This window comes from Denticeps clupeoides, chromosome 19 (assembly GCF_900700375.1).
Source record: "Denticeps clupeoides chromosome 19, fDenClu1.1, whole genome shotgun sequence".
Lineage (NCBI taxonomy): Eukaryota > Metazoa > Chordata > Actinopteri > Clupeiformes > Denticipitidae > Denticeps > Denticeps clupeoides.
In genome coordinates, this window is record NC_041725.1 from 18,036,360 (window position 1) to 18,058,537 (window position 22,178).

Consider the following 22,178-nt stretch of genomic DNA (forward strand, 5'->3'; position numbering starts at 1 on the left):
ATTAGCCTAGATAAACGTCTGACTGTAACGCGCCGCAGGCGCTGGCCGCGCTGCTGAGAATTTGGGCTCCGCTCCGCTTCCCCGTCCGCCTACTGCCGTCTAACCGAACGCTTTACCGTCTCCCGAAATTCGACTTTACATCCTTATCCAGAGCGTCTTACGGTCAGTGGTGGCAGGGACAGTCCCCCCCAGAGACACTCAGGGTTCAGTGTCCCGCTCAGGGACACGATGGCAGTAAGTGGGGTTCGAACCTGGGACTTTATGGTCTTCTGGTTCATGAGCGAGTGTGTTGCCCGCCAGGCTGCCGGTTTGTAGTGGTCACTTTGGGCCCAGTGCACCATGGTTCCCCAGACGTGATGAAGGGTGCATCGTCTCTAGCCTCACATGATGGGCCTACAGGGCTGGTGGTGAAGTGGTTTATTAAAAGATTTAATGGCAAAGATCTCAGCCAGCGTTGGTCCAGTGCGCCGCTTAGACGCTGTAAAAACTCCAATAATAGGAGCTGAAATCAGCAGGAGGGCTTTGGGACGGCTTTGGTCACGCTTCCATTATTCCAGGCGGGGACTGGAGTAGTCACCATCGTCCGGGAACCTTGAGGCCACGAGCAGCGGAGGAAATTCAACTTGGTGGATTTCTGTGCTGTGAAAAACATCCTACTGATGGTTTTGGGTTCCTTTTGTTGGGCGGGTAAGTCAGTTCCCCCTCTCCCAGATACAGTGAAGTGAAGTGATTGTCATTGTGAAACAACAACAACATTTATTTCTTATTTAGCCCAAAATCACATACAGTACATCTCAATGGGCCTTGACAGGCCCTACAGTTGACACCCCCCACACTTGACCATTCTGCACACAAGGAAAAACTAGGAAAAAAGGAGCGAGAAAGGAAGAAACGTTGGGAAGGAGTGATACAGAGAGGGACCCCCTTCCAGGGTAGAGTGAGCCTGCAGTTGGTATCAGTGCAGGGCTGGTGATGATTTGTCCAAGAAAAGAAAAAGTCCTACAGTTGTAGAGGTGGAGAAGTCCAAAGTTCAGACCAGTGTCATGGTGTACAATACGTGTCCATTATGATGCTACTGGTCCATTTGAAAACCCCTGAAGCAATAGTTGTTACGGTGGTGGCGGCGGCTGTTGTGACCCTCTGGTTCGTTTCATGCTAAGACACTGCATCACAGCACATGGTGACACAATGAAATGTGTCAGGGTTCGGGTTAGGCTTTTAACCATCACCCTTGGTGAGCGGTGGGGAGCAGAGTGTGGGGACGGTGCTTCGCTCAGTGGCGCCTCAGTGGCAGCTTGGCGGTTTGGGGATTCGAACTGGCAACCTTCTGATTACAGGTCCTCTTCCTTAGCCGCTAGGCCACCACTGACCCAGCTAACAGTTAACTACTAACTACATACAGCTAACTAGCAAGCTATCTACTAACTATATACAGCTAACTAGCAAGCTAACTAGCTAACTCCTAACTACATACAGCTAACTAGCAAGCTAACTACTAACTACATACAGCTAACTAGCAAACAGTCGCTTCTTGTTGTAAATGCGCCACATCTTGTTTAGTGTGGGAAGAGGTTGTGAACCGATTTAACTAACATGGTCACGTACGCCCTCGGGATTTACAGAAGTAAACGGGCGGAGAGAAGTGGCGGCTTGGTAATTATCGGGATCGGAGGACTCTGTTCTGTTGCAAACACGACCTCTGCGGTAGGCCAAACCGAACCTGGAGATTCCTTTCATTCCAAGCTCTGCACCAGTGGTGTTCCATCTTTAAACCATGGTCTCAAGAAGGTGTTACGATTTACGCTTAAACAGACAGGAAGTTCTAATCTCTGTTTGGTGGCCAACGCCCGACGGAGAAAATGTCCACCGTCATAAGTCCACAGTCAGCGTTGAACTTATTTCCCTGAATACTTTCCAGCGCGACTCCTCCCGCGTACGCCTGTACATTTCTTACCGACTCGCCATCCTCCACCAAGAGAAATTGAAGTGAAGTGATGTGTCACATGTGATGCACAGCACACGGTGCACACAGTCAAATGTGTCCTCTGCATTTAACCCATCACCCTGAGTGAGCAGTGGGCGGCCATGACAGGCGCCCGGGGAGCAGTGTGTGGGGACGGTGCTTTGCTCAGTGGCACCTCAGTGGCACCTTGGCGGATCGGGATTCGAACCGGCAACCTTCTGATTACGGGGCCACTTCCTTAACCGCTAGGCCCCACCTAACCAACACAGAAGAAGCTGTCACTGAGAAGGATCTGGCGAGGAGGGATTTTAACGTCCAGCAGCACTAGACTTGTTGGTTCGTAATCTCCCCTGGCGGCTGATGCTGCGTTGGCTCTTTCGCCGGTTTCCTGCACACACACACGCGCGCACGCTCTGCCGTTTCTGCAGCCCCGCCGCTGCGGCTTTTAAAAGAGACGGATGTTTAATTCAGGCCTCTTGAAATGGTGCAGGCTGCGTGAAAGTGTGAGAGATTGTGTGATCATTGCCTGAAAATGAGCCGACGCGTCGTGGAAGTGTGACTTGTCCCGCTGCCGGCGCTAATAATTTAGCGTCTCCTGCTGCCAGAAGCATTTAAAAGGTTCACGATGGGCCTCGATGACGGGAACGCCGCCGTCGCCTGATTGGTTTTTCCGGGCCGAGACTGGAAGCAGAGCCTGCTGCTGTCTCGTGCCGACACGGATACGCACTTCCTGTCCAAGCGCCTCCCAGGTGTACGGTTTCCCCCCAACGCCGCGGTCTCACGGGCGTGTCCGTCTTAGCGCCACGTGCGAAGAAGTCACAGCCTCGTATTGGTGACCAGTGGTCCGGATTTTGAGTTGCCAGTGCTGACGAGAGTTGAACTGTAATGGACCAGAGTAATGGGATGTTAGTACTGCTTCAGTTCCATTATGCTGGCGGAATTACGTGATTGGAGGGACGTTACAAATCGTGCAAAAAGCGTCTCTGGATCTGGGATCGCTCCGTTTCTTTGCCGTCTGTGATGTAGATAATTGTGACAAAATCATCCTTTAATGGACTTAAATTTGCATTTACATGTACGGCATTTACCTGACACCCTTATCCAGAGTGACTTACAATCAGTACTTACAGGGACAGTCCCCCCCTGGAGACACTCAGGGTTAAGTGTCCTGCTCAGGGACACAATGGTAGCAAGTGGGATTTGAACCTGGGCCTTCTGGTTCGTAGGCGAGTGTCTTATCCACCTGGCCAGTGTTTCCCAACGTTGGTCCTGGAGGAACATCCAACCCACATATCTTCACAATCTTCACAACCTGGTAGGGCAGCCTGATTAAGAGTGAAGACTCTTTACAGACGTCCCTCCAGGACCAGGGTTGGGAGACGCTACACTAGGCCACTGCCACCCTACTGGGCCACTGCCACCACTTCTCTTTGTACCCAACTGGTATGTGCACAACGGCACATCCAGAGTTGCTGCACAGTCTGTACGGAACTGAATTCTAGGCCGATAAGTGATGTTCAAATTAAGAATTTTTCTAGAGCTGAACTTTCACCAGTTCTGGAGGTTGATGCCGACCGATCAACGATTTATTGGTGGTACTTATGCACATCAAATAAAAATGTAGTAAAAGAATGTCTAAAAGAATGACACAATCATAACACAAAGTTATCATCATTTTTGCTCTTCCGTAAAAATTGTCAAAATTAGATTTTTGACATCCATAAAAGTCATATAAAGTGACAAATTCAGTTCTTTAAGCAATATTGTGGCAAAAAATACAGACCTGAATCTTTCTTAGAAACAAATCTCCCTGTCCGTAGACTGGCAGAAAAGCATCTGAGGGTTGAGGGTAAAAAAAAAAAGTATCAGCGCGGACTTCGGCGAATCAAAATTCACGTCACGCACGGCCTAAATGAGAATGTCCAGCGCGGACGTCCAGAAGCGCGGGAGAAGCCGGGGAGGGGACCTGACAACCGACCGATCCTCTCTCTCCACCCGACTAACAAAGAGCCCCAGTGAACTTGGGCACAATGAAATGGCCGCCTTTATGTCCGCCGGCGGGCCAGCGCGCCCAGCCGCCCAGGGAGAAGTGCATGGTGGGAATTCTCCCTCCTAATTTGTAGGCCGCGGCTGTTGTGACGGGCGGTGAATAGAGGTGCTGTTTAAACGGCCCAAGGGATTCTGGCATCAGCTGGGGACTCTAGTCTACTATAGATCTAGGCTGACCTAAAATGATTTTATACTTTACATGACCAAACTGATACTCAGAATTGATGTGTGTGTGTGTGTGTGTGTGTGTGTGTGTGTGTGTGTGTGTGTGTGTGTGTGTGTGTGTATATATATATATATATATACACACACACACGTGTTGTCAGTGGTTGGAAATATTTGCGTGCGTGTAGAGTGGAACGTTATTAGAAACAGTTCCAGCGGATTGATGCTGTGTTCACTAATGCAGCGGCGCTCGCTTGAATGTTTTTATAAAAAAACCTTCTGCAATCATCTTAGTTCAGCAATTATTTCTTACTCAATTACTTATTAATACACAGGGTGGGCCATTTATATGGATACACCTTAATAAAATGGGAATGGTTAGTGACATTGAACACATTTTATAAGTGGTCAGAAACTTGTAAATAACTCATGAAAGAAAAACGGCAAGCACACCATTGTTTTTCTTGTGAAATTACCAATATATTTGATGTGTCACATGACCCTCTTCCTATTGAAAAAACTAAAGTTGGATCCAAGATGGCCGACTTCAAAATGGCCACTAAGTTTGCCCCCTCACATATACTAATGTGCCGGAAACAGGACGTTAATATCGCCAACCATTCCCATTTTATTAAGGTGTGTCCATGTAAGTGGCCCACCCTGTAGTATAATTTTCTTGGAGAACCAGGGCATTTTGAACGGAAGTGCTTGTGGTTTTATAATAGACGCCGACCATCTGAGTACACCATGTGTCGCTGTGCTGATGCCTTCAAAATTCCAAGTTTTGGGACTGAGTTGGAGTTTTCCGCAACCCAGCAGCTCTAGCCAACTCACAGTTGGACAGTGGGGGTCTGTGCAATTGGCTGACTGTCGCATTGAACGTTGCGAAAGTTCTGGCCGAAGTCACGGCACAAACGCCTCAGATATATTTATGCATCGCGGACTGGAATGAAATATGCGCCGTCCAGAGTTTTCATTGGCACTACCGCATTTTGGCAGGCGAGCAGGTCGGCTGTCGGAACAACGGCGAGGAGCGAGGAGCGCTTTCCAACGCGGTCCTGATGTGCGTCGTGCTTGAGGCATGGGAATAAAAGAACGGAGCACGCCGCACATGCTTTGCATGCGTTGACAGATGCCTTCTGAAAGGCGGATTTTATAAAGGCGTTATTCTCATTCGCCATCTCGTTCAGCCGTGTGTGTGTGTGTGTGCGTGTGTGTGTGTTGTTGTCACGTCATCTGCAGCGCTGTGATTTATGACGGGGACGCTGCTGTGACCTTGGTCGCGCGCCGGGAGGCGGTTCAGCGAAATGTCAGGGCTTCTGAGTCAGCGCGTCGGGAAGGCCGTTGATTTGTGGCGGTGCTGAGCGAGGCTGCGGACGGCGGTTCCAGCTTGTCCAGTCGCTTTGCCTGACGCGTCCCCTCGGAGCTGGGGACCGAGCGTCTCCGAGGACCTACGGCCGCGTTTTACACTCGCCGCAGCTTCTCTTTTATTCCCGAATAGGAAATATACACGGTTTTATAACCTATAATCACCCTGCCAATCACAGAACCTATTATCAACCTATAATCAATCACAAACGGGGGCTCATTCAAGGAACGTTTCCCCTAAAACTGCGTCCCTTCTGTGTAAGAAGCCGCTGCAGATTTGTGCTGTTAATTAAAAATAATAATAATTATTATTATTTTTTAATTGTCCTCCTGCAGCTTTCACTGTATTTATTACAAAAAACATTACTGTAGTAAATGCATCGCGACCCGTCTGGGAAAATGGTTTTCTGAAACCACATTATTATTATTATTATTATTATTACTGCTCCTTCTGTCCGAGTTCTCCACGCTGAGGCGTTATCGGATGTTTGCGGCGTATTCGTTTCTCCATTTGTTACCGTTTGTCTTTGCCTTCGGACGGCGGCTAAATATTGACACGGGGCTGACCGGCATCACAAGGAGAAAAAAAAAAAAGCCTCTCTGGTTGCACCGCAGAGGTGGGTGACATTTGCGTTGGGGCGAGGCGTGGCGGGGGCCGGCGGCGAGGAGAGCTCCGCTGCACCGTGGCAAAGGTGACCAACTCCCTCCCGTCTCCTCCTCCGTAGACAAACTGTTCGGCAAGCGGCTGCTGCAGGCTGGACGCTACATCATGTCCCACAAGTCGTGGATGAAGACGGTGCCCACGGAAAACTGTGACGTGCTTATGACTTTTTCAGGTGCTGTATCAAACACACACACACACACACACACACGATCCTTTGCACGATCAATTCACACGCCCCGGATTGCATTATCAAGGCTTGTTAACCCACATGCACGTAATCCAGCATTAATATTCATCCTTCTTATCCTATTCAATATTCTTCTTTCTTCTTGTCCCTCTTGTCTCGCCTTAAACCCCCCCAGATCATAAAGCCCTGAGCACCTCTGTCTTGGCCGCCGGTAAACGACTGTCCTCCTCCCTCTCTCTCTCCCCCGACAGACACCACCGATGACCACACGTTGCTATGGCTGCTGAACCACATCCGCCTGGGAATCCCGGAGCTCATCATCCAGATCCGGCACCACAAGCACACCCGGGTGTATGCTTTCTTCGTCACGGCCACGTACGAGAAGTGAGTGGCCTCATGAATTAATTACCGCTGCCGGCGTCCGGTTACGGAGTCTCGAAGCGTCTAAATATGGCTTCACACAGACACGGAGCGATGGCGCAATGCCGTTAGATATCCGCATGTGCGCCGAGTGGCATGTAAAGGAGCTGAGGTTTGGTCATGGCCTCGTCTGTGGCAGCTGCTGGGGACCGTGAATGTCCTCCTTAAAACCCGTTTTCAGTTGAAACGCACAGGGCGGGGCTGCATGAGCTGCTTTGGTGGGGTCTCTGTAGGAAATTCGACACCGCGGCAGATTCTGCTCGTGGAACTTTGCTCTATTCTTTTTTTTTTGTGAGTGAGTGTCGCCGTATGAGGTGTTATTTTCTGGCCCTTGTTATTTCAAGTATAAGTAGAATACTTAATATTTTTAATTAGACGCTGTTACCTTGCATGAGTTCCATCTAGCTCCATCTAGTGGTGCTTCCTGTTACGACTTGGACTTAGGCATCAAGCAAACATTTTGTACATAAATGCGACGTATTCTCCAGAGGTGTCACGATTCAATATGTCAGTGAGATGAGAGTTAAGGCCTCGTTCACACGGACGCCTGAACCAGGCGTTTTTCTGACGATTTTTTAAACGGCAACTGTTGGGACAGATGAGCGTTCAGCACCAGCGTTCGGCCGACTGCGCGTTCCTGATGACGTCAAGTAAAGGCGGCATGCAACGTGTACTTGCCATCAATTTCTCATAAAATCCCGGCCAAACACCGCTGAAATTACAAAGCAAAAAACGTGTATGGCGTTCAGAGGGCGTTCATTTCCAGTGTTCGCGTGGACGAGGCCGAACTCAGATCAGGCCGCAACCGGCGCTACTTTTTAACCAGAATCGTCCATGTGTGCATTGCGATGCATCGATCGTGAGATTAATTTCAACACCCCTAGTGCTGACCTGTCAGGTCTATCCAAAACTATTCCAGCACTGAGGCCTGTCCAGACGTTTTTCTCAAAAACAGGAACATTTCTATCCAATCCGGCCTATCCAATCTCCGTGTCCACACAGAGACGGCGTGAATTTTTTTAGAATTTTCTAAAACGAGTTCCAGAGTGAATTTTTCTTTTAATTTCAACACCGCTAGTGCTGACCTGTCAGGTCTATCCAAAACTATTCAAGCACTCAGGCCTGTCCAGACATTTTTATCTAAAACGGGAACATTTCTATCCAATCTGGCATATCCAATCTTCGTGTCCACATGGAGACAGCGTGATTTTTTAAAAAAATATTCTAAATCAAGTTCCAGAGTGAATTTCCCCTAGTGTTGACCTGTCAGGTCGCTGGAGTTTTCCCACCAAGTCCCTTATTCTGGAGATGTGCGTGTGCTGGTTCGTGTCTTCTGCAGTTTACTGCGAGGTGCTGAGGGGATGGGCCTGAGGAAGTCAGTGAAGCCCGAGTTCGGGGGAGGAACCCGGAGCTTCTCCTGCGAGGAAGACTACATCTACGAAAACATCGAGAGTGAGCTCTGCTTCTTCACGTCGCAGGTGAGCAGAGTCTTGTCCCTAACGCGGCAATGGGACGGAGAGGGGAAACTTGTCCCACTCTGCCTTGTGAAGGGCCTGTAAACCTGTCCTCTCACCCTGAAGCTCTTGGTTTGTGAACTTAGCTTGAATGTCCTGGTTGGACTCCTCTGTCAGCAGAACTCTGTAAACAAGCTGCAGCGTGTGGGTGGAACTTCACATCAGGAACTAGTGTCGTCTGCGCAAATTTGAATTACGGGCGGAGGAGGCAGCATGAGTTTGGAAAGTAAAGGATTTACGTCTTTGTGATGTGCTGTAGTTGCAACTGTGACAGCTTCACAGCATCCTGGTTTTCCTGTCTCATAACACAAAAGTTTTAGATCTTATGAATGGTTTAGGGGGTGGTAGTAGCCTAGTGGGGTAACACACTCGCCTATGAACCAGAAGACCCATGTTCAAATCCCACTTACTACCATCGTGTCCCTGAGCAGGACACTTAACCCTGAGTGTCTCCAGTGGGGGACTGTCCCTGTAACTACTGATTGTAAGGATAAGGGCATCTGGTAAATTCTGTAAAAAAAAGTAATGTTTAACTTTGTACAAATTGTATGAATTGTTTTGGTGTTTCCAGCTCAAATACAGTTAAAAAACACCCAAAAACCCCACAAAAAATATTCCAAAACCCCAATAGACACTGAAATAATTATTCAAAGCAGTTCGCAATCTTTAGTTTTAACAAAGCTACCTGTGTGTGAAGATGGAGGTTCAGCGGGAAAGTGTTCTCTCAACTGTGTCTCTCAGGAGCGCCAGAGCATCATCAAGTACTGGCTGGACAACTTGAGAGCCAAGCAGGGAGAGGTCCTCCACAACGTCCACTTCCTGGAAGGGCAGCCCATTAGTAAGACACTTTTGACGTTGACTGCTAAAAAAACTGTCTACTTGCTAATGCATATTCACCTCGCTTATGAGATGGAAAAGGTTGTGTTTTCAATCAGTTGAAAAAGGCTTTGACACCCAGTGCGGGTTTAGATAATTTTCAGGGGTGAGGTGTGTGTGTTTCCTGCATTTGTCCGTCTGGTGTCCCTTATTTGTGAGTGTTTGCATTAGTGGGTCTGTGTGTTTTGCTTGCGTTTTTGTGCGGACGTGTGTGTTCTTGACCCCCTGCTTTATTTCTGAGTGTTTATATATTAGCGTCAGTGTGTGTGTTTAACATTTCGCAGCTGTCCCCTCTGTAGGCGTGTGTGCGTGTCCTGTACGTTGCTGACACGTTGTCTCCGTCTTCGACTCAGTTCCAGAGCTGAAAGCAAGGGGTGTCATTCGGCAGGTCTTCCCCCTCCACGAGCAGAGGATTCTGGGACAGCTGATGAAGTCCTGGGTCCAGGCTGTCTGTGAGAAGCAGCCGCTGGGTCAGTCAGTGTCCTCAGAGGAGAGGTCAAACACACACACACACACACACACATTGCAGTCTGTTCTAAAAATACAATGCTGTCCTTTACGACCAAATCCAATTGAAAGTAATTAACTTGTAACTGATCCCATATTCTCACGATCGTTTTCCAGAGGTGACACACCCACACCAACATTTGGTTACTGATTTGAATTCCCTCTTCTTCTCTTTTACTTTCCCAATTCTCAGATAAAAGCAGACTTTGTGTTAAAAGTGGCACTGCTACCCATCGGCGGTCTCGGAAGTAAATCGTCTTCCGCCACTTCCGTACCGCCGTTTTCCCCCTTGAATGACATTCCCCTTCCTTTCCTCCTCGTCTGTCCCTCTCTCTGCCCCGTTAGATGACATCTGTGATTATTTTGGCGTGAAGATTGCCATGTACTTCGCCTGGCTGGGCTTCTACACCACCTCCATGCTGTACCCCGCTGTGATCGGCTTTGTGCTGTGGATGCTCACCGAATCCGATCAGGTGACCAGCGCAGTGGGAGAAGGTCACCTGCAAGGGCTGAAAATGATGTGATGAAGTAAAAGTGTGAAGCTGATTAATCGCTGTTAAAGATTATTGCAGAGGCCGAGATGCCCACAATCAGATTAATTGCAGCAATTGGCATGTTCATTTTGAAATAAATATAATACATTGCTCTGCAGAGAGTTGCTTTCAGAAGGACCCCATGCCCGAGGTGAGGTGGTCTTCATATCTGCTGCTCTCTACGTCTCTACACAGACGAGTCGGGATATCTGCTGTGTCGTGTTCGCCCTCTTTAACGTGGTGTGGGCCACGCTCTTCCTGGAGCGCTGGAAGCGGAGGGGGGCGGAGCTGGCGTACAAGTGGGGCACGTTGGACACCCCGGCGGAATCGTTGGAGGAGCCCCGGCCGCAATTTCGGGTAAAAAAATCCCCAAGATACCTATCATGTTATGTGCTCTTGCCCTCATTGCATCACGTTCGTAGATACGCCTACTGTTCTTAATAAAATTGAACTTCCCTGCCTGACAGGGTGTGATGCGCTGTAGCCCCGTGACAGGCTGCGAGGAGTTCTACTATCCCCCGTGGAGACGGCGCGTCTTCAGGTGGCTGGTCAGCCTGCCCATCTGTATTTTATGCCTTTGCTTTGTCTTCCTGGCCATGCTGATCTGCTTCGAACTGCAGGTGAGGACCGACGGCGGCGCCGAGCATCTCTCAAGGTTTCGGATGACAGTATTGTCATCAGCGGCTCTCATAATGAGATGTTCCTCTCGGAACTGTGATGCAACAGCTGGCAACATGCGACATGGACAAGTTGATACATTGTAGCACAGACAGGAAGCAGTGAAGTTGAAGTTGAAGTTGACTTTATTGTCATTTCGGCTGTATACGTGTTAGACAGTACATAGTGAATCAAAATAAAGTTTCTCCAGAACCTGGTGCTACACGTAACATTTGAACAATTGAACAAAGTTACATACGGACGTAGAGTGCACGTGTGCGACACAGACACACTGTGCTACATAAAGTGCAAATGGGGGACACAGGCGGTGCAAGAGGAGCATTTAACTAAAACATGTAGACAACAATGAGGCAGACAGATTGGAGTGAAATGTAAAATAGTGCAAAATGGAAGGCTGCATTGATAGATAAAATTACAGATGAAGCTATTGCAGAGTCTGGCAGTGAGGGCCCGAATGCTTCGGTGCCTTTTTCCGGATAGTAGGAGGGTGAAGAGTGCACGTGAGAGGCGTGTAGAGTCATTCACAGTGCTGGTGGCTCTCCTGATGCAGCGTGTGGTAAATATCTGTTATGGAGAGAAGAGAGACTCCGATGATCTTCTCAGCTGTCCTCACTATCCACTGTAGGGTCTTGCTGTCCAATACGGTGCAGTTCCCAAACCAGACAGTGATGCAGCTGGTCAGAATGCTCTCAATGGTCCCTCTATAGAAAGTGGTGAGGATGGGTGGTGGGAGATGGACAATGCACAAACAATACCTCAAAATACTTGACAAATACTCCCAATTTCACACCAACCTGTGGCACTTAGAGGACACGAGTTGCAGAATTTCATTAAACATCAAGGAAATATAAAACACTTCCAGTCGCCAGGTGATCAAGGTTTATTGATATTTATTATCGCCCCATTATGTTCTCCAATAGCTGTTATTCTAGCCTACATTAAACTACTCAGTTGAGTGAATTGGAACATGCACCCACACATTTCAGCTTATTTTATTACAACTATGCCACAAAACAATTGTGGAAAGCCAATGGTGTAAGATTTAACACACCTGGAGAGGCCGTTTATTTGTCGAGCCAGCATTAGCGTGGACAGACCCAGGGCCCAGAGAGTCACCCTGGCATTGGAGTCCTTGGTGTGGGTCATCCACTGGAGGGATGAAGCCTTGTCAGGTGAGGTAATTTCTCAACTCATGGATGGCCCAGCGGACCACGTCTGCTTCTCATTCCACCGCGGCATACTGCTTCTCAGCAGCACCGGTGTGCCAGTCCCTTTATGATCTGGGCTAAGACACCCCCCAAACCTACGTCAGAGGAGTCAGCCTGTAACTCAAAGTAGTAGCCTAGTGGGTAACACACGCCTATGAACCGGAAGACCCAGGTCCAAACCCCATTTACTACCATTGTGTCCCTGAGCAAGACACTTAACCATTCTGCGGCTAATGAGCCTGGAATTCGCTGGCACCTCCGGTGGATTTGAGGCCGAGTCCTTTGGCAATGCGGCCAGAGTAGTGCTGGACCTTTATGGAGAACCACTCGCCCTCTTTCTGAAATGTCTTTGCGATCGTCCATCTCACTGTTAAAAGTGGCAAAGATATATATATAAAAAATGGTTAGTTAGTGTTAGTGCCGTGCTCACTTTTGTGTGAGAGTGTGTATATCAATGACATTTACATTTACAGCATTTATCAGACGCCCTTATCCAGAGTGACTTACAATCAGTAGTTACAGGGACAGTCCCCCCCCCTGGAGCAACTCAGGGTTAAGTGTCTTGCTCAGGGACACAATGGTAGTAAGTGGGATTCGAACCCGGGTCTTCTGGTTCATAGGCGAGTCTGTTACCCACTAGGCTACTACCACCCCACTCAATGAGCATTGTCATATAGGTAACATTTCTGTGTTTTTATGTGCTGTCGAGCAGGAGTTTGTGATGGGGATTAAAGAGCTGCCGCGTGTAGCCAGGTTCATCCCTAAGATCATGCTGGCTATCACTGTGACTGCGTGTGATGAGGTGTACCGCAAGATCGCCTGTTGGCTCAACGACATGGGTGAGTCCCTCGCCGCGCCCTGCGGAGAATGCAGATTAAAGGTGCTGCCGTAATTATTGAAAGCTCGCGCGACTGGGACTACCGAAGGGACGGGGTCCCATCCACAAGATTAAGATTGCAGCCATTTATTAAAATGATTTATAGCAAAAGATAAACGTGGTGGCTTTTTTCCACCTGCAGAAAATTACAGACTTCAGAGTGCCTACGAGAAAAACCTCATCATCAAAATGGTCCTTGTAAGTACAAGCTGCTCTTTTATTACTGGCTGCCTCCATGGTGGAGAGTCCAGTCGCCGTTAAGATGCCACTCATCGCCTGGAAAATAATCCTGTATTTTTCCCCGCAGTTTCAGTTTGTAAATTCTTATCTCAGCCTTTTCTACATCGGATTCTACCTCAAAGACATGGAGCGTCTGAAAGAGGTAAGAGGTGCCAAATTTCATCTAGTTAAATCTAAAAAAACACGTTAGTTATATATTAAATCCAAATTACCTTGGTAAACAATCGTGAATAATTCAATAATTCAATATTGATGGACAAAATTATAAATAACCTCCAACAATCTGCCCATTTGGTAATTTCCTGGCCAATGAGAGATCAGTATGTGCTTTTTCAAGTCACCTCCTTCCCTAACAGCTAATCCCTCCCCCCTTTTCTCAGTCTTCTCCATCCAAGCTTTTTTTTTTCTCTCTTCACATGTCCACATCTCTCACCTGCCCATCTTCCATCTGTAAAAAGCTGCTGCTGGTCCTCTCGCTGAGCCACAGTCTGCTGAGGCAGATGAGGCAGAACCTGCTGCCCCTCCTCTTGCTCAAGACGCACCTCCTGATCATGACCCTCCCTCGGCTCGTACGCGCTGCCCTGCGGCCCAAAGTACGGCAGCCGAGGCCTGAGGTGCCCTGCCCACTCTGCCCTCCGTGCATGCTGACCTCTGACCCCTCCGCACCCCCCCCCCCCCCCAATCCTCTCTGGGCTTGAGAAATGAAATGACCTGAGCTCACATCATTATTCACCTACTGGTCACTTTCACTACTAACGTTGTGCTAATCGTGGAATTATGTTCTCACTGTTTTTTAACACTTTGGTCTGAAAAGCTTGAGAAATGCTGCCTCATTGCGATCATTAATAATAGGAATCTGTGTGTGCATACAGTGGTGGCCTAGCGCTTAAGGAAGCAGCCTGGTAATCAGAAGGTTGTGGGTTCAAATCCCGATCCGCCAAGGTACCACTGAGTAAAGCACCGTCCCCACACACTGCTCCCCGGGCGCCAGTCATGGTGCCCACTGCTCACTCAGGGTGATGGTTAAAAGCAGAGGACACATTTAACCGTGTCACCGTGTGCTGTAGTTTAATGCCTGTAGGTCTGGATTTCTCTGCATATTATGTTTAGTGAAAGAAGAAAAAAGAAAGTGATTATCATTGTGCAGCACTGCACACTGTGCACACAACATTTAACCCCGCATCACCCTTAATGAGCAGTGGGCACCACGACAGGCACCCGGGGAGCCGTGTGTGGGGATGCCGCTTTGCTCAGAAGCACCTCAGTGGCACTTCGGCGGATCAGGATTTGAACCGGCAACAATTACGGGTCCGCTTCCTCACCCGCTAGGCCACCACTCTGCCCCGTGTGGTGTGAGGGCTGGTTTTAAATTTCCCTCGTCACTGAAAGGAAAAGCGCTTCATTTGGCATTCTGAATAACTGACAGGCATCCTGGGAAAGTGTCAGTATGCATATATTTAAAAATCATTAAATATCACCTTGATAAAATGCTTATGGCCACAAGGTCATGTGACAAGCTGCTGCTGAACGGTGTGTGATGATCATCACTGGTCATCTCAGATCTCATCGTGGAGAAACACTGGACGCTTATGGAGAAGATTTCTGTGTGTTCACGCTCGCGGCTCGGCTGCCATTAAAGCGTTACTGTGTTTTTGAGCCGAAAGGTAAAAGTTTTAAAGCTTCGTTCTTGTCCTCGCTCCCCTGCGAACCAGATGCTGGCCACGCTGCTGATAATCCGCCAGTTCCTGCAGAACGTGAAGGAAGTGCTGCAGCCGTACCTGTACGAGCGCCACAAGCTGGGCGACCTGACGCCGCGGGCCGTGTGGGACCTGCTGGCGTCCGCGCTGCTGAAGTACGGCCGCCTGGCCGCGGGGAAGGCCCAGGCCACGCCCCCCGACCCCACCGGGCCGGCAGAGGGGCGGAGGGGCGCGGGGGCCGGCAGCAGCCCGTCCCAGCGGAGGGAGAAGAAGTGTCTGAACGGGGGCTGCGGGGTTCCGGACGACGAGCACGTGGAGGAGGACGGCGAGAGGCACAGCGAGGAGGAGAACGAGGAGGAGAGTCTCATCGACTGCGGCCTGAAGCTCAGGAAGGTCAGTTTCATCGAGAAGGTCGACCAGCGCAAGTCCGGCCCCCTGGCTTCGCCCGTGGAGGACAGCTTCTTAGAGGAGGGCAGTCCCACCATGGTGGAGAAGGGGATGGACCCCGCCTCCGTCTTCGAGATGTGCGACGACGACGATGACGACAACGGGATCGCTGACGCTAAGGACCCGGCGGCGGAATCCGTGGCGGCTCCTCTTGCAGTCGGGATGGAGAACACCGCAACTTTAAGGCACCGGAAAAGGGGGCGTAGCATGGAGCGGGCGGACGGCGGCGCCAAGAGGGACTCGTGGATCGACCCTCCCGAGGAGGTGGAGTCCTCCGTACTCACACAGGCTGAGATCGAGAGCTGCATGCAGACCTACGAGGTGAGGGACAACCTCTACTACCCACAATTCCACGCAAATATATTACGAACGGTGTGTAGAAGCGGAAACCTGACCAGACCCTCCTGCTCATTATGTCTTCATTGCACAGACATTAAAATCATTCATTTTTTTGGTTTGATGACAGATGACAGCTTTTCATTTTTAATAGATATGATTAAGTTCGCCCTTTTCCTTGCTTCTCCACGTTTTGTGCATTTGTAATATTTTGGATGTAGAAGCGACCGTCACTCTGTTGTGCTAGTTTATGGGGTCACCGCACACCTGGGATCAACCTTCATGTCCCCAGACGGTGCCAGAGCCTGTCTCATGGACACCTCGAGCGCGTTCGTTTGGTCATTCGACTTCTCTTGGCTCGGAATAAAGGCCTGTGGTCATGCGCTGCCTTGGCGACGCGATGAAAGTCGTTTTTGAACAGGTGCTCGCTTGAACTGGGCCAAATATCCATTCTGAACCCGAGAGCGCAGAAGAACTTGAACTTGGGTGACCTGTGGAGCGCCATGCTTCTACCGTTCTGCATTCTTGGTCTAAATGCTGCTCAGCTCTGCACACGTCTAATGGGTCCCAGGGTCCAATGAGTGACTATCCGATATCGGAAGCCTGTTTTCTGATAAATATACTCAGCCCACAGAAAACCGAATACATTGTGAAAGCGAAAGTGACGTGATTGTCATTGTGAGACACTGCAGCACAGCACATGGTGACACGGCGAAACGTGTCCGCTGTATTTAACTCGTCACCCTTGGTGAGCAGTGTGTGTGGACGGTACCTTCATGATTCGAGATTCAATCTGACAACCTTCCCATTACGAGTCCACTTCCACCACTGCTCCTGTTGTTTATTGTGGGTTAGCAGGTACATTAGAGGCTCGTAATATGAACCCACGTAAGATTCTAGAACATGTAATCATTTGCTGAAAATCCTATTGAATTGTGCTTGGTCCCACAAAGGACACTTTCCAGGACTACCAGGAGATGTTCATCCAGTTCGGCTACGTCGTCCTCTTCTCATCCGCGTTCCCGCTGGCCGCCATGTGCGCCCTCATCAACAACATCATCGAGATCCGCAGCGACGCCTTCAAGCTCTGCACCGGGCTGCAGCGGCCATTCGGCCAGCGGGTGGAGAGCATCGGCCAGTGGCAGGTCACGGATCTTCACCGCAACTCGCTAACACGCAACTCCATATTCAGTGGAAATATGTTAAAAAAAAAAAAAATAAAAAAACACAACACATTTGAACTAATTAATTGCATATTTTGCGATTGATTGATCATAATTAATTGCTAAAGTATACTCTAATGCATAATTAAAACTTTTGCGAGAGACACTTTGAATATAGATTATAGATTCGTAGATTTGGAGAAACGAACACGCTTGATGCCGCTTTCTTTGTGCAGACGGTGATGGAAGCCATGGGCCTCATTGCCATCATAGTGAACTGTTACCTGATTGGCCAGTGTGGTCAGCTGCAGCGCCTCTTCCCCTGGCTCAGTCCGGAGATGGCCATCATCTCCATAGTCATCCTCGAGGTTCGATTCTCCCGTACACGCTACCGTCCAGTCGTGCCTGAAGAGCGGGCGTGTTTATTTATTCCTTTTCTCTCAACAGCACTTCGCCATCCTGCTGAAGTACGTCATTCATGTGGCAATCCCAGACATCCCCTGCTGGGTGGGAGAGGAAATGGCCAAACTGGAATACCAGCGCCGGGAGGCTTTTAAGGTAGCCCCGCCCCCAAAATGCTTTTTTTTGTTTCTTATCCTTACCTGTCCCGGGAGGAGGAAAGAAGAAGAGTGTATCTCAGTCCGCTTTATATAACCACAGTTTCAGTTGTCATGTTGTGTAATAGTGTACAGTTTACAGTAAGATTCAATTTTTGTTTTTGCTTTTATATCGGTCCTGTTGGTCCCCTGTATCTGAAGTCTCTTTCTGAAATTCAGCCTTGGTGCAGAATTACAGTCCCACAATGAGATTTCCCCGGACGCACCGTTTCGGTGTCTGTAGCTTTAAATGCTAATGAGGAGGAGGAAGGCGGGACGAGGAGGAGAGCGGCCTATAGAAATTGATGAGGCATTTGCGGAAATGACAAAAACGTGCTATTTGCCACAAACAGGGACTCTTGTCAGCGTTTTTCCAGGAATAAATTAAACGACCCCACCAGTTCTTCAAAGTCTCACATGACGGAACTAAAAGAAATAATTTGTGCTCATTTTTACATCCAAACACCGAGCGTCTGTAATGCATCACACGTTTGGAAGCCATGACAGTCGGTGGAGATAATGTTTTAGGGGAGGGACTGGACAATCTCCCTGGCGGAAAAATCATGAGAAACGGGTGGTAACCTTTTCCATTAAGACATCATAAGGGAACAAATTCCAGATCCGACCGTCTGAGCTGCTGCTCTCTGAACGGTGAAGCAGAAATGACCAAAACACTCTTTACACCGATCGCCATTTCTAGCCACAGCAGGACCATAGACAGGCTGGGGCAACTCGTATTAATCTTCAATCATCTCACAAAGTCACATTTTAAAGTCATGGGACTTTTAATGATACAAATATATTATATACTATAAATGTCAGCATGAGATGCTGATGTCATTTGTGATGATGTATTAGTATTCAGGGTCATATAAGGAAATTTTACTTGATGGAGATGTCTGATTGTGAAGGATTATCAGGATTTTCATAGCCCTGAGTTTATAGATTTATGTCGCCCCCTAGTGGTCTCTGACAGCTATGATTTGTTCTTAGAAATACGTCAAACGCATATTCATAATCTCAATTTTCTGTATATAATGTGTGGGTGTGCAGAAACACGAGCGGCAGGCGCAGCAGCACTTCCAGCACCAGCAGCGGCGGAAGCGTGAGGAGGAGGAGCGGCAGCGGCAGGCCGAGTACCAGGCCCGGCGGGAGCGCGAGCGGGAGGAGGGCCGACCCGACTCAGGAGGGGGCGACCACCACCACGACAAGAGCCACGGTGGCGGCAAGTCCCGGTCGGGTGGGGGCGCCGGGGGCTCGGGAGGAGGGGAGAAGCCCAAGCGGCCCAGTTCCCTCCTGGCCAACAACAACGTGATGAAGCTGAAGCAGATCATCCCTCTGCAGAGCAAGTTCTCGTCTGGCACGGCCCGCTCGCCACAGTCGCCCACCGAAGCCAAGCTCCCAGGGTTCCTCAGCTTCAAGTTCCTCAAGTCGCCGGAGAACAAGAAAGAGGCGGCGGTAGCCGCCGCGGCGGCTGCGGCGGCGGCTTCGGCCTCGGCCGCCTCCACCGCCGTGGCGCCCGCCCCCGGCCAGGAGCGATCGCAGTCCCCTAGCAAGGCCTTCAACCCCGGCAAACTCTTTAACTTCGGCAAATCCGAGGGGCCGGCCTGCCTGAACGGGGCGCAGGCGACCAAAAACGGGGAGCCCGAGCGGCCGGCCAGCAGGTCGGACCTGAACGGCGTCCCGGACGAGATTCCGTCCCCTCCTGGCGGAGAGAACAGTGAAAATGGACACGCGGCCGAAGCCGAGCCCCCCGGCCCCAAAATCTGACCCGCAGGAAGGACCTGGCAGAACCTGCCGCCCCGCAGAAGAGACCGGAAGGAGGTGCATTCGAAACGTGGCCTGGAAGCCCCCCCAGCACCACACACCTCTCACAATAATGCGCACACACATACACACACACACACACACAAGCGCAAAACATGCAATACTTCCCCTCGACTTCCCGCAGTTCCGTCCGGAGTGCATGAGCCGCGTTACTCCAACTTTCTACGCCTTTTCTGAAGAGGAACATGGAGGCAATTTGCTGTTTGGGCCTAATGTTAACTCCCCTAATGCATCTGCAGGAGACCCGTCGGCTTAGTTGAGCAATATTATCGCCGTAGGACGTTACCCTGATCGCAATATTTCGTTTGTACGCCGGCGTTGCGCCTCGTACGGTGGGCACCTCCGTGGGAACAGTTTTTTATTTTTTTTCTCCGTAGCATCAGAACTGTTCCGGAAAGGAATTAAAAAAAAAAAAAAAAAAAGAAAACCAAGAAGACAAGAAGGCATCATGCGTCCATTCCCATGCATCCCAGCCTGCAGTTGACTGAAGATTTATATTTGCACTATATCCAGCGAACATACCAGCCTGCCTCATAACATATGCAAGGTCGCTTCATGCTACTCGACACACTTTCCTTTCGTGCAGTTTGGTGCTTTTTCTACTTAAGGACCGAACCTCCTTTCTTAAGTTCCGCAACTCGAGATGACTTCTTTCCGTTTTTTTTTTTTTTTTTTGCCAGAGCAGCTCCCGTTTGAGGGGTGCTGCTGTAGAGTCATGCATCCACCACTCGGGCCGACAGAGTGCAGGTTTCACCCTCACACCCGGCAGTGAAGTGTTAACAATTACCAATTAAGTGAGGCTTTAAAAAAAAAATACTATGCACTTCCTGTTTGTCCATTTACTGCGTCGTAGGATTTTTGCAATAATATTGTGTCCTGATTGGGCCCTTCACCTTGGTTTTGTTTCGTCTTTGTTCCTCATTTCCCATTTTCCCCCAATTCATCTTGTCAAACCTCGGAATGCTGCTACAGTTCCAATGACGGTGTTCTCCATCTGTGAAGTATTTCTGCCAAAAGTGCAGCCGGTTCTGAAAGAACATCAGTGCATCCACACTCGCACACAGTCCTGTCCTGGTTCTGGCTCATTTTCACGTTTCTTTATTCGAGATGAGCATTCATATCTGTTTACACTGTAAAATGTAAGTGTTTGGTTATGAGCGATATGTAATAAGGGCGTTATTATTGTCTTACTCCAGGTTGAAACACGTCAGTATCATTGTTTTAATGTCATTCGTTTTTTTGAGGTCAGGGGTCACCCAGGTGTGTTCAGGTGAGTGGCCAGAAAAATCCACGTCAAGGTGTCGGGTCAGAATGTCCAGGAGCAGTTTCACTTCTGATCGGCTGCTTCAACCTTCTGTGTCCTGACTGGTCAGCATCTCACTGGTGTTAATGTGGAACGGGAAACGAGTCTTTCAGTCTAGTAACGAATCCAGAAGGTCTAAGCTCTTCAGACCTGGTACCCGTAGTAGCCGATGGAGCTCGGTGGCGCCCTCATGTGGAATCTGGTCACTACAACTGTGTCAGTTACTCCACTTTCCTTACATCTGTGCTGTAAATACAGTTGACTTTTATTGTGGGGAAAAGTCAAGGTGGGCGGGTGGTGGGGCCACCGTTCCGACTCCTTCCCTCCCGATGCTTTTAATGAAAGCCTCACATCTAACGTGCTCTTCCAACTATACCACTGTACAGTCTCTCTTTTGTTCTTTTTCAAAGAAAAAGATAACTGGAAATGGGACAGTTTATTTCTTTTAATTTATTTTGTCATATTTTTGTAAGATCTGAATGAATAATAAAACAATTTTAAATTTGAACGGATCTGCCTCTTTCTTGTGATAATCCGCACAGATTTGACTTTTTTGTTGTTGTAATGAAGAAGGGAACCTTGCCTGGAATGGAAGGCCCGAACTATTCTCGAGAAATGATAAAGCTCATTGAGGCATTTTGGTTTGCAGAGCCTTTCAATGGGATTAAAGTCCCACAGAGGAGATTTACATCCCAGTGTGGAAGTTCGGTCTCCCATCAACTCCATGCATCTCAGTTGCATGTCCATCGTTGAGTCCTGTGCAGTGTCGCAGGGAGGACCCGCAGAGATGAGAAACAAAATATAATTTAACAAGATTCAAATGGCAGTTAATTATTCGGTCATTTAGTTTGTATTAAGAGAAAGTCCTAGTCGGGTTTATGTCCTCCTGGTGAGCATCTGAACAGCATGCTAGTATTTTCTAATTAATGTGTGTATTATTAATGCCTGAGGGCAGAGAAAAAGAAAATCCTCCAGCAGAGGGCAGCGTTACCCCGACAATGAAGAACATCAGCGAATAAATGTCTCCAAATTTCTTTATTCTGAAAAACAAATGGATTTGTATGCAGGGAGCCGAATGATTCTTTTTTTTTACCCTCTGCATAAATTGCAGTCTGTCTGTTACTAGAAAACAAACTCTCCATTTTATTATTCAAAAACAAGGATGCATGCGCTGGAAAAACTTCTGTTTGGCTCTGCTTAGTGCATAAAGACTGTGAAATGCAACCAAAACACAAATTTTCTCCTGTTTGCAGCAAGATTCTAGAAACGTTCATTTATTTTTAGAATGCTGACTAATACTTACATATATAAACAAATGCACAGCATAATTGGCTAAATTACTGGTGCACATTCTACACACACACACACTCTCCGAAGAGTTGAAATCTATCAGCCAACGTGCTCTCTGCCTGGCTGCATCATCCGATCCCGGAGAACAAGGCCATCCCTCACTGTCTCTTTAATGAGCTGCCCGCCTCGCCAGAAACCGAAGTCGGACTCTGGAGCCTGGATGGTTGCCGGTGGAGAGAAGGCCTTCACAGTCCGCTCAGAGGTTCCGAT

General features: G+C 48.8%; 1 protein-coding gene across 4 annotated transcripts in view; it reads left to right on the forward strand.

Moving 5' to 3' along the window:
- ano8b (anoctamin 8b) overlaps positions 1–21,126 on the forward strand; it is a 22,840-nt gene extending 1,714 nt beyond the window's left edge. The window contains exons 2-18 of one of the 4 annotated variants that reach the window (XM_028962644.1): positions 6,271–6,381; positions 6,648–6,780; positions 8,156–8,294; positions 9,072–9,168; positions 9,560–9,676; positions 10,059–10,186; positions 10,442–10,603; positions 10,714–10,866; positions 12,845–12,971; positions 13,152–13,207; positions 13,317–13,391; positions 13,708–13,863; positions 14,962–15,714; positions 16,683–16,874; positions 17,129–17,260; positions 17,340–17,450; positions 18,542–21,126. In XM_028962644.1, the coding sequence (XP_028818477.1) occupies positions 6,271–6,381; positions 6,648–6,780; positions 8,156–8,294; positions 9,072–9,168; positions 9,560–9,676; positions 10,059–10,186; positions 10,442–10,603; positions 10,714–10,866; positions 12,845–12,971; positions 13,152–13,207; positions 13,317–13,391; positions 13,708–13,863; positions 14,962–15,714; positions 16,683–16,874; positions 17,129–17,260; positions 17,340–17,450; positions 18,542–19,258 (3,359 nt within the window). In that variant the 3' untranslated portion in view covers positions 19,259–21,126. Of the gene's footprint in view, positions 1–6,242; positions 6,382–6,571; positions 6,781–8,155; positions 8,295–9,071; positions 9,169–9,559; positions 9,677–10,058; positions 10,187–10,441; positions 10,604–10,713; positions 10,867–12,844; positions 12,972–13,151; positions 13,208–13,316; positions 13,392–13,707; positions 13,864–14,961; positions 15,715–16,682; positions 16,875–17,128; positions 17,261–17,339; positions 17,451–18,541 lie in introns of those variants that run through there. The other 3 variants (XM_028962646.1, XM_028962648.1, XM_028962647.1) reach the window with 3 other exon arrangements.
- Positions 21,127–22,178: the final 1,052 nt, after the last annotated feature.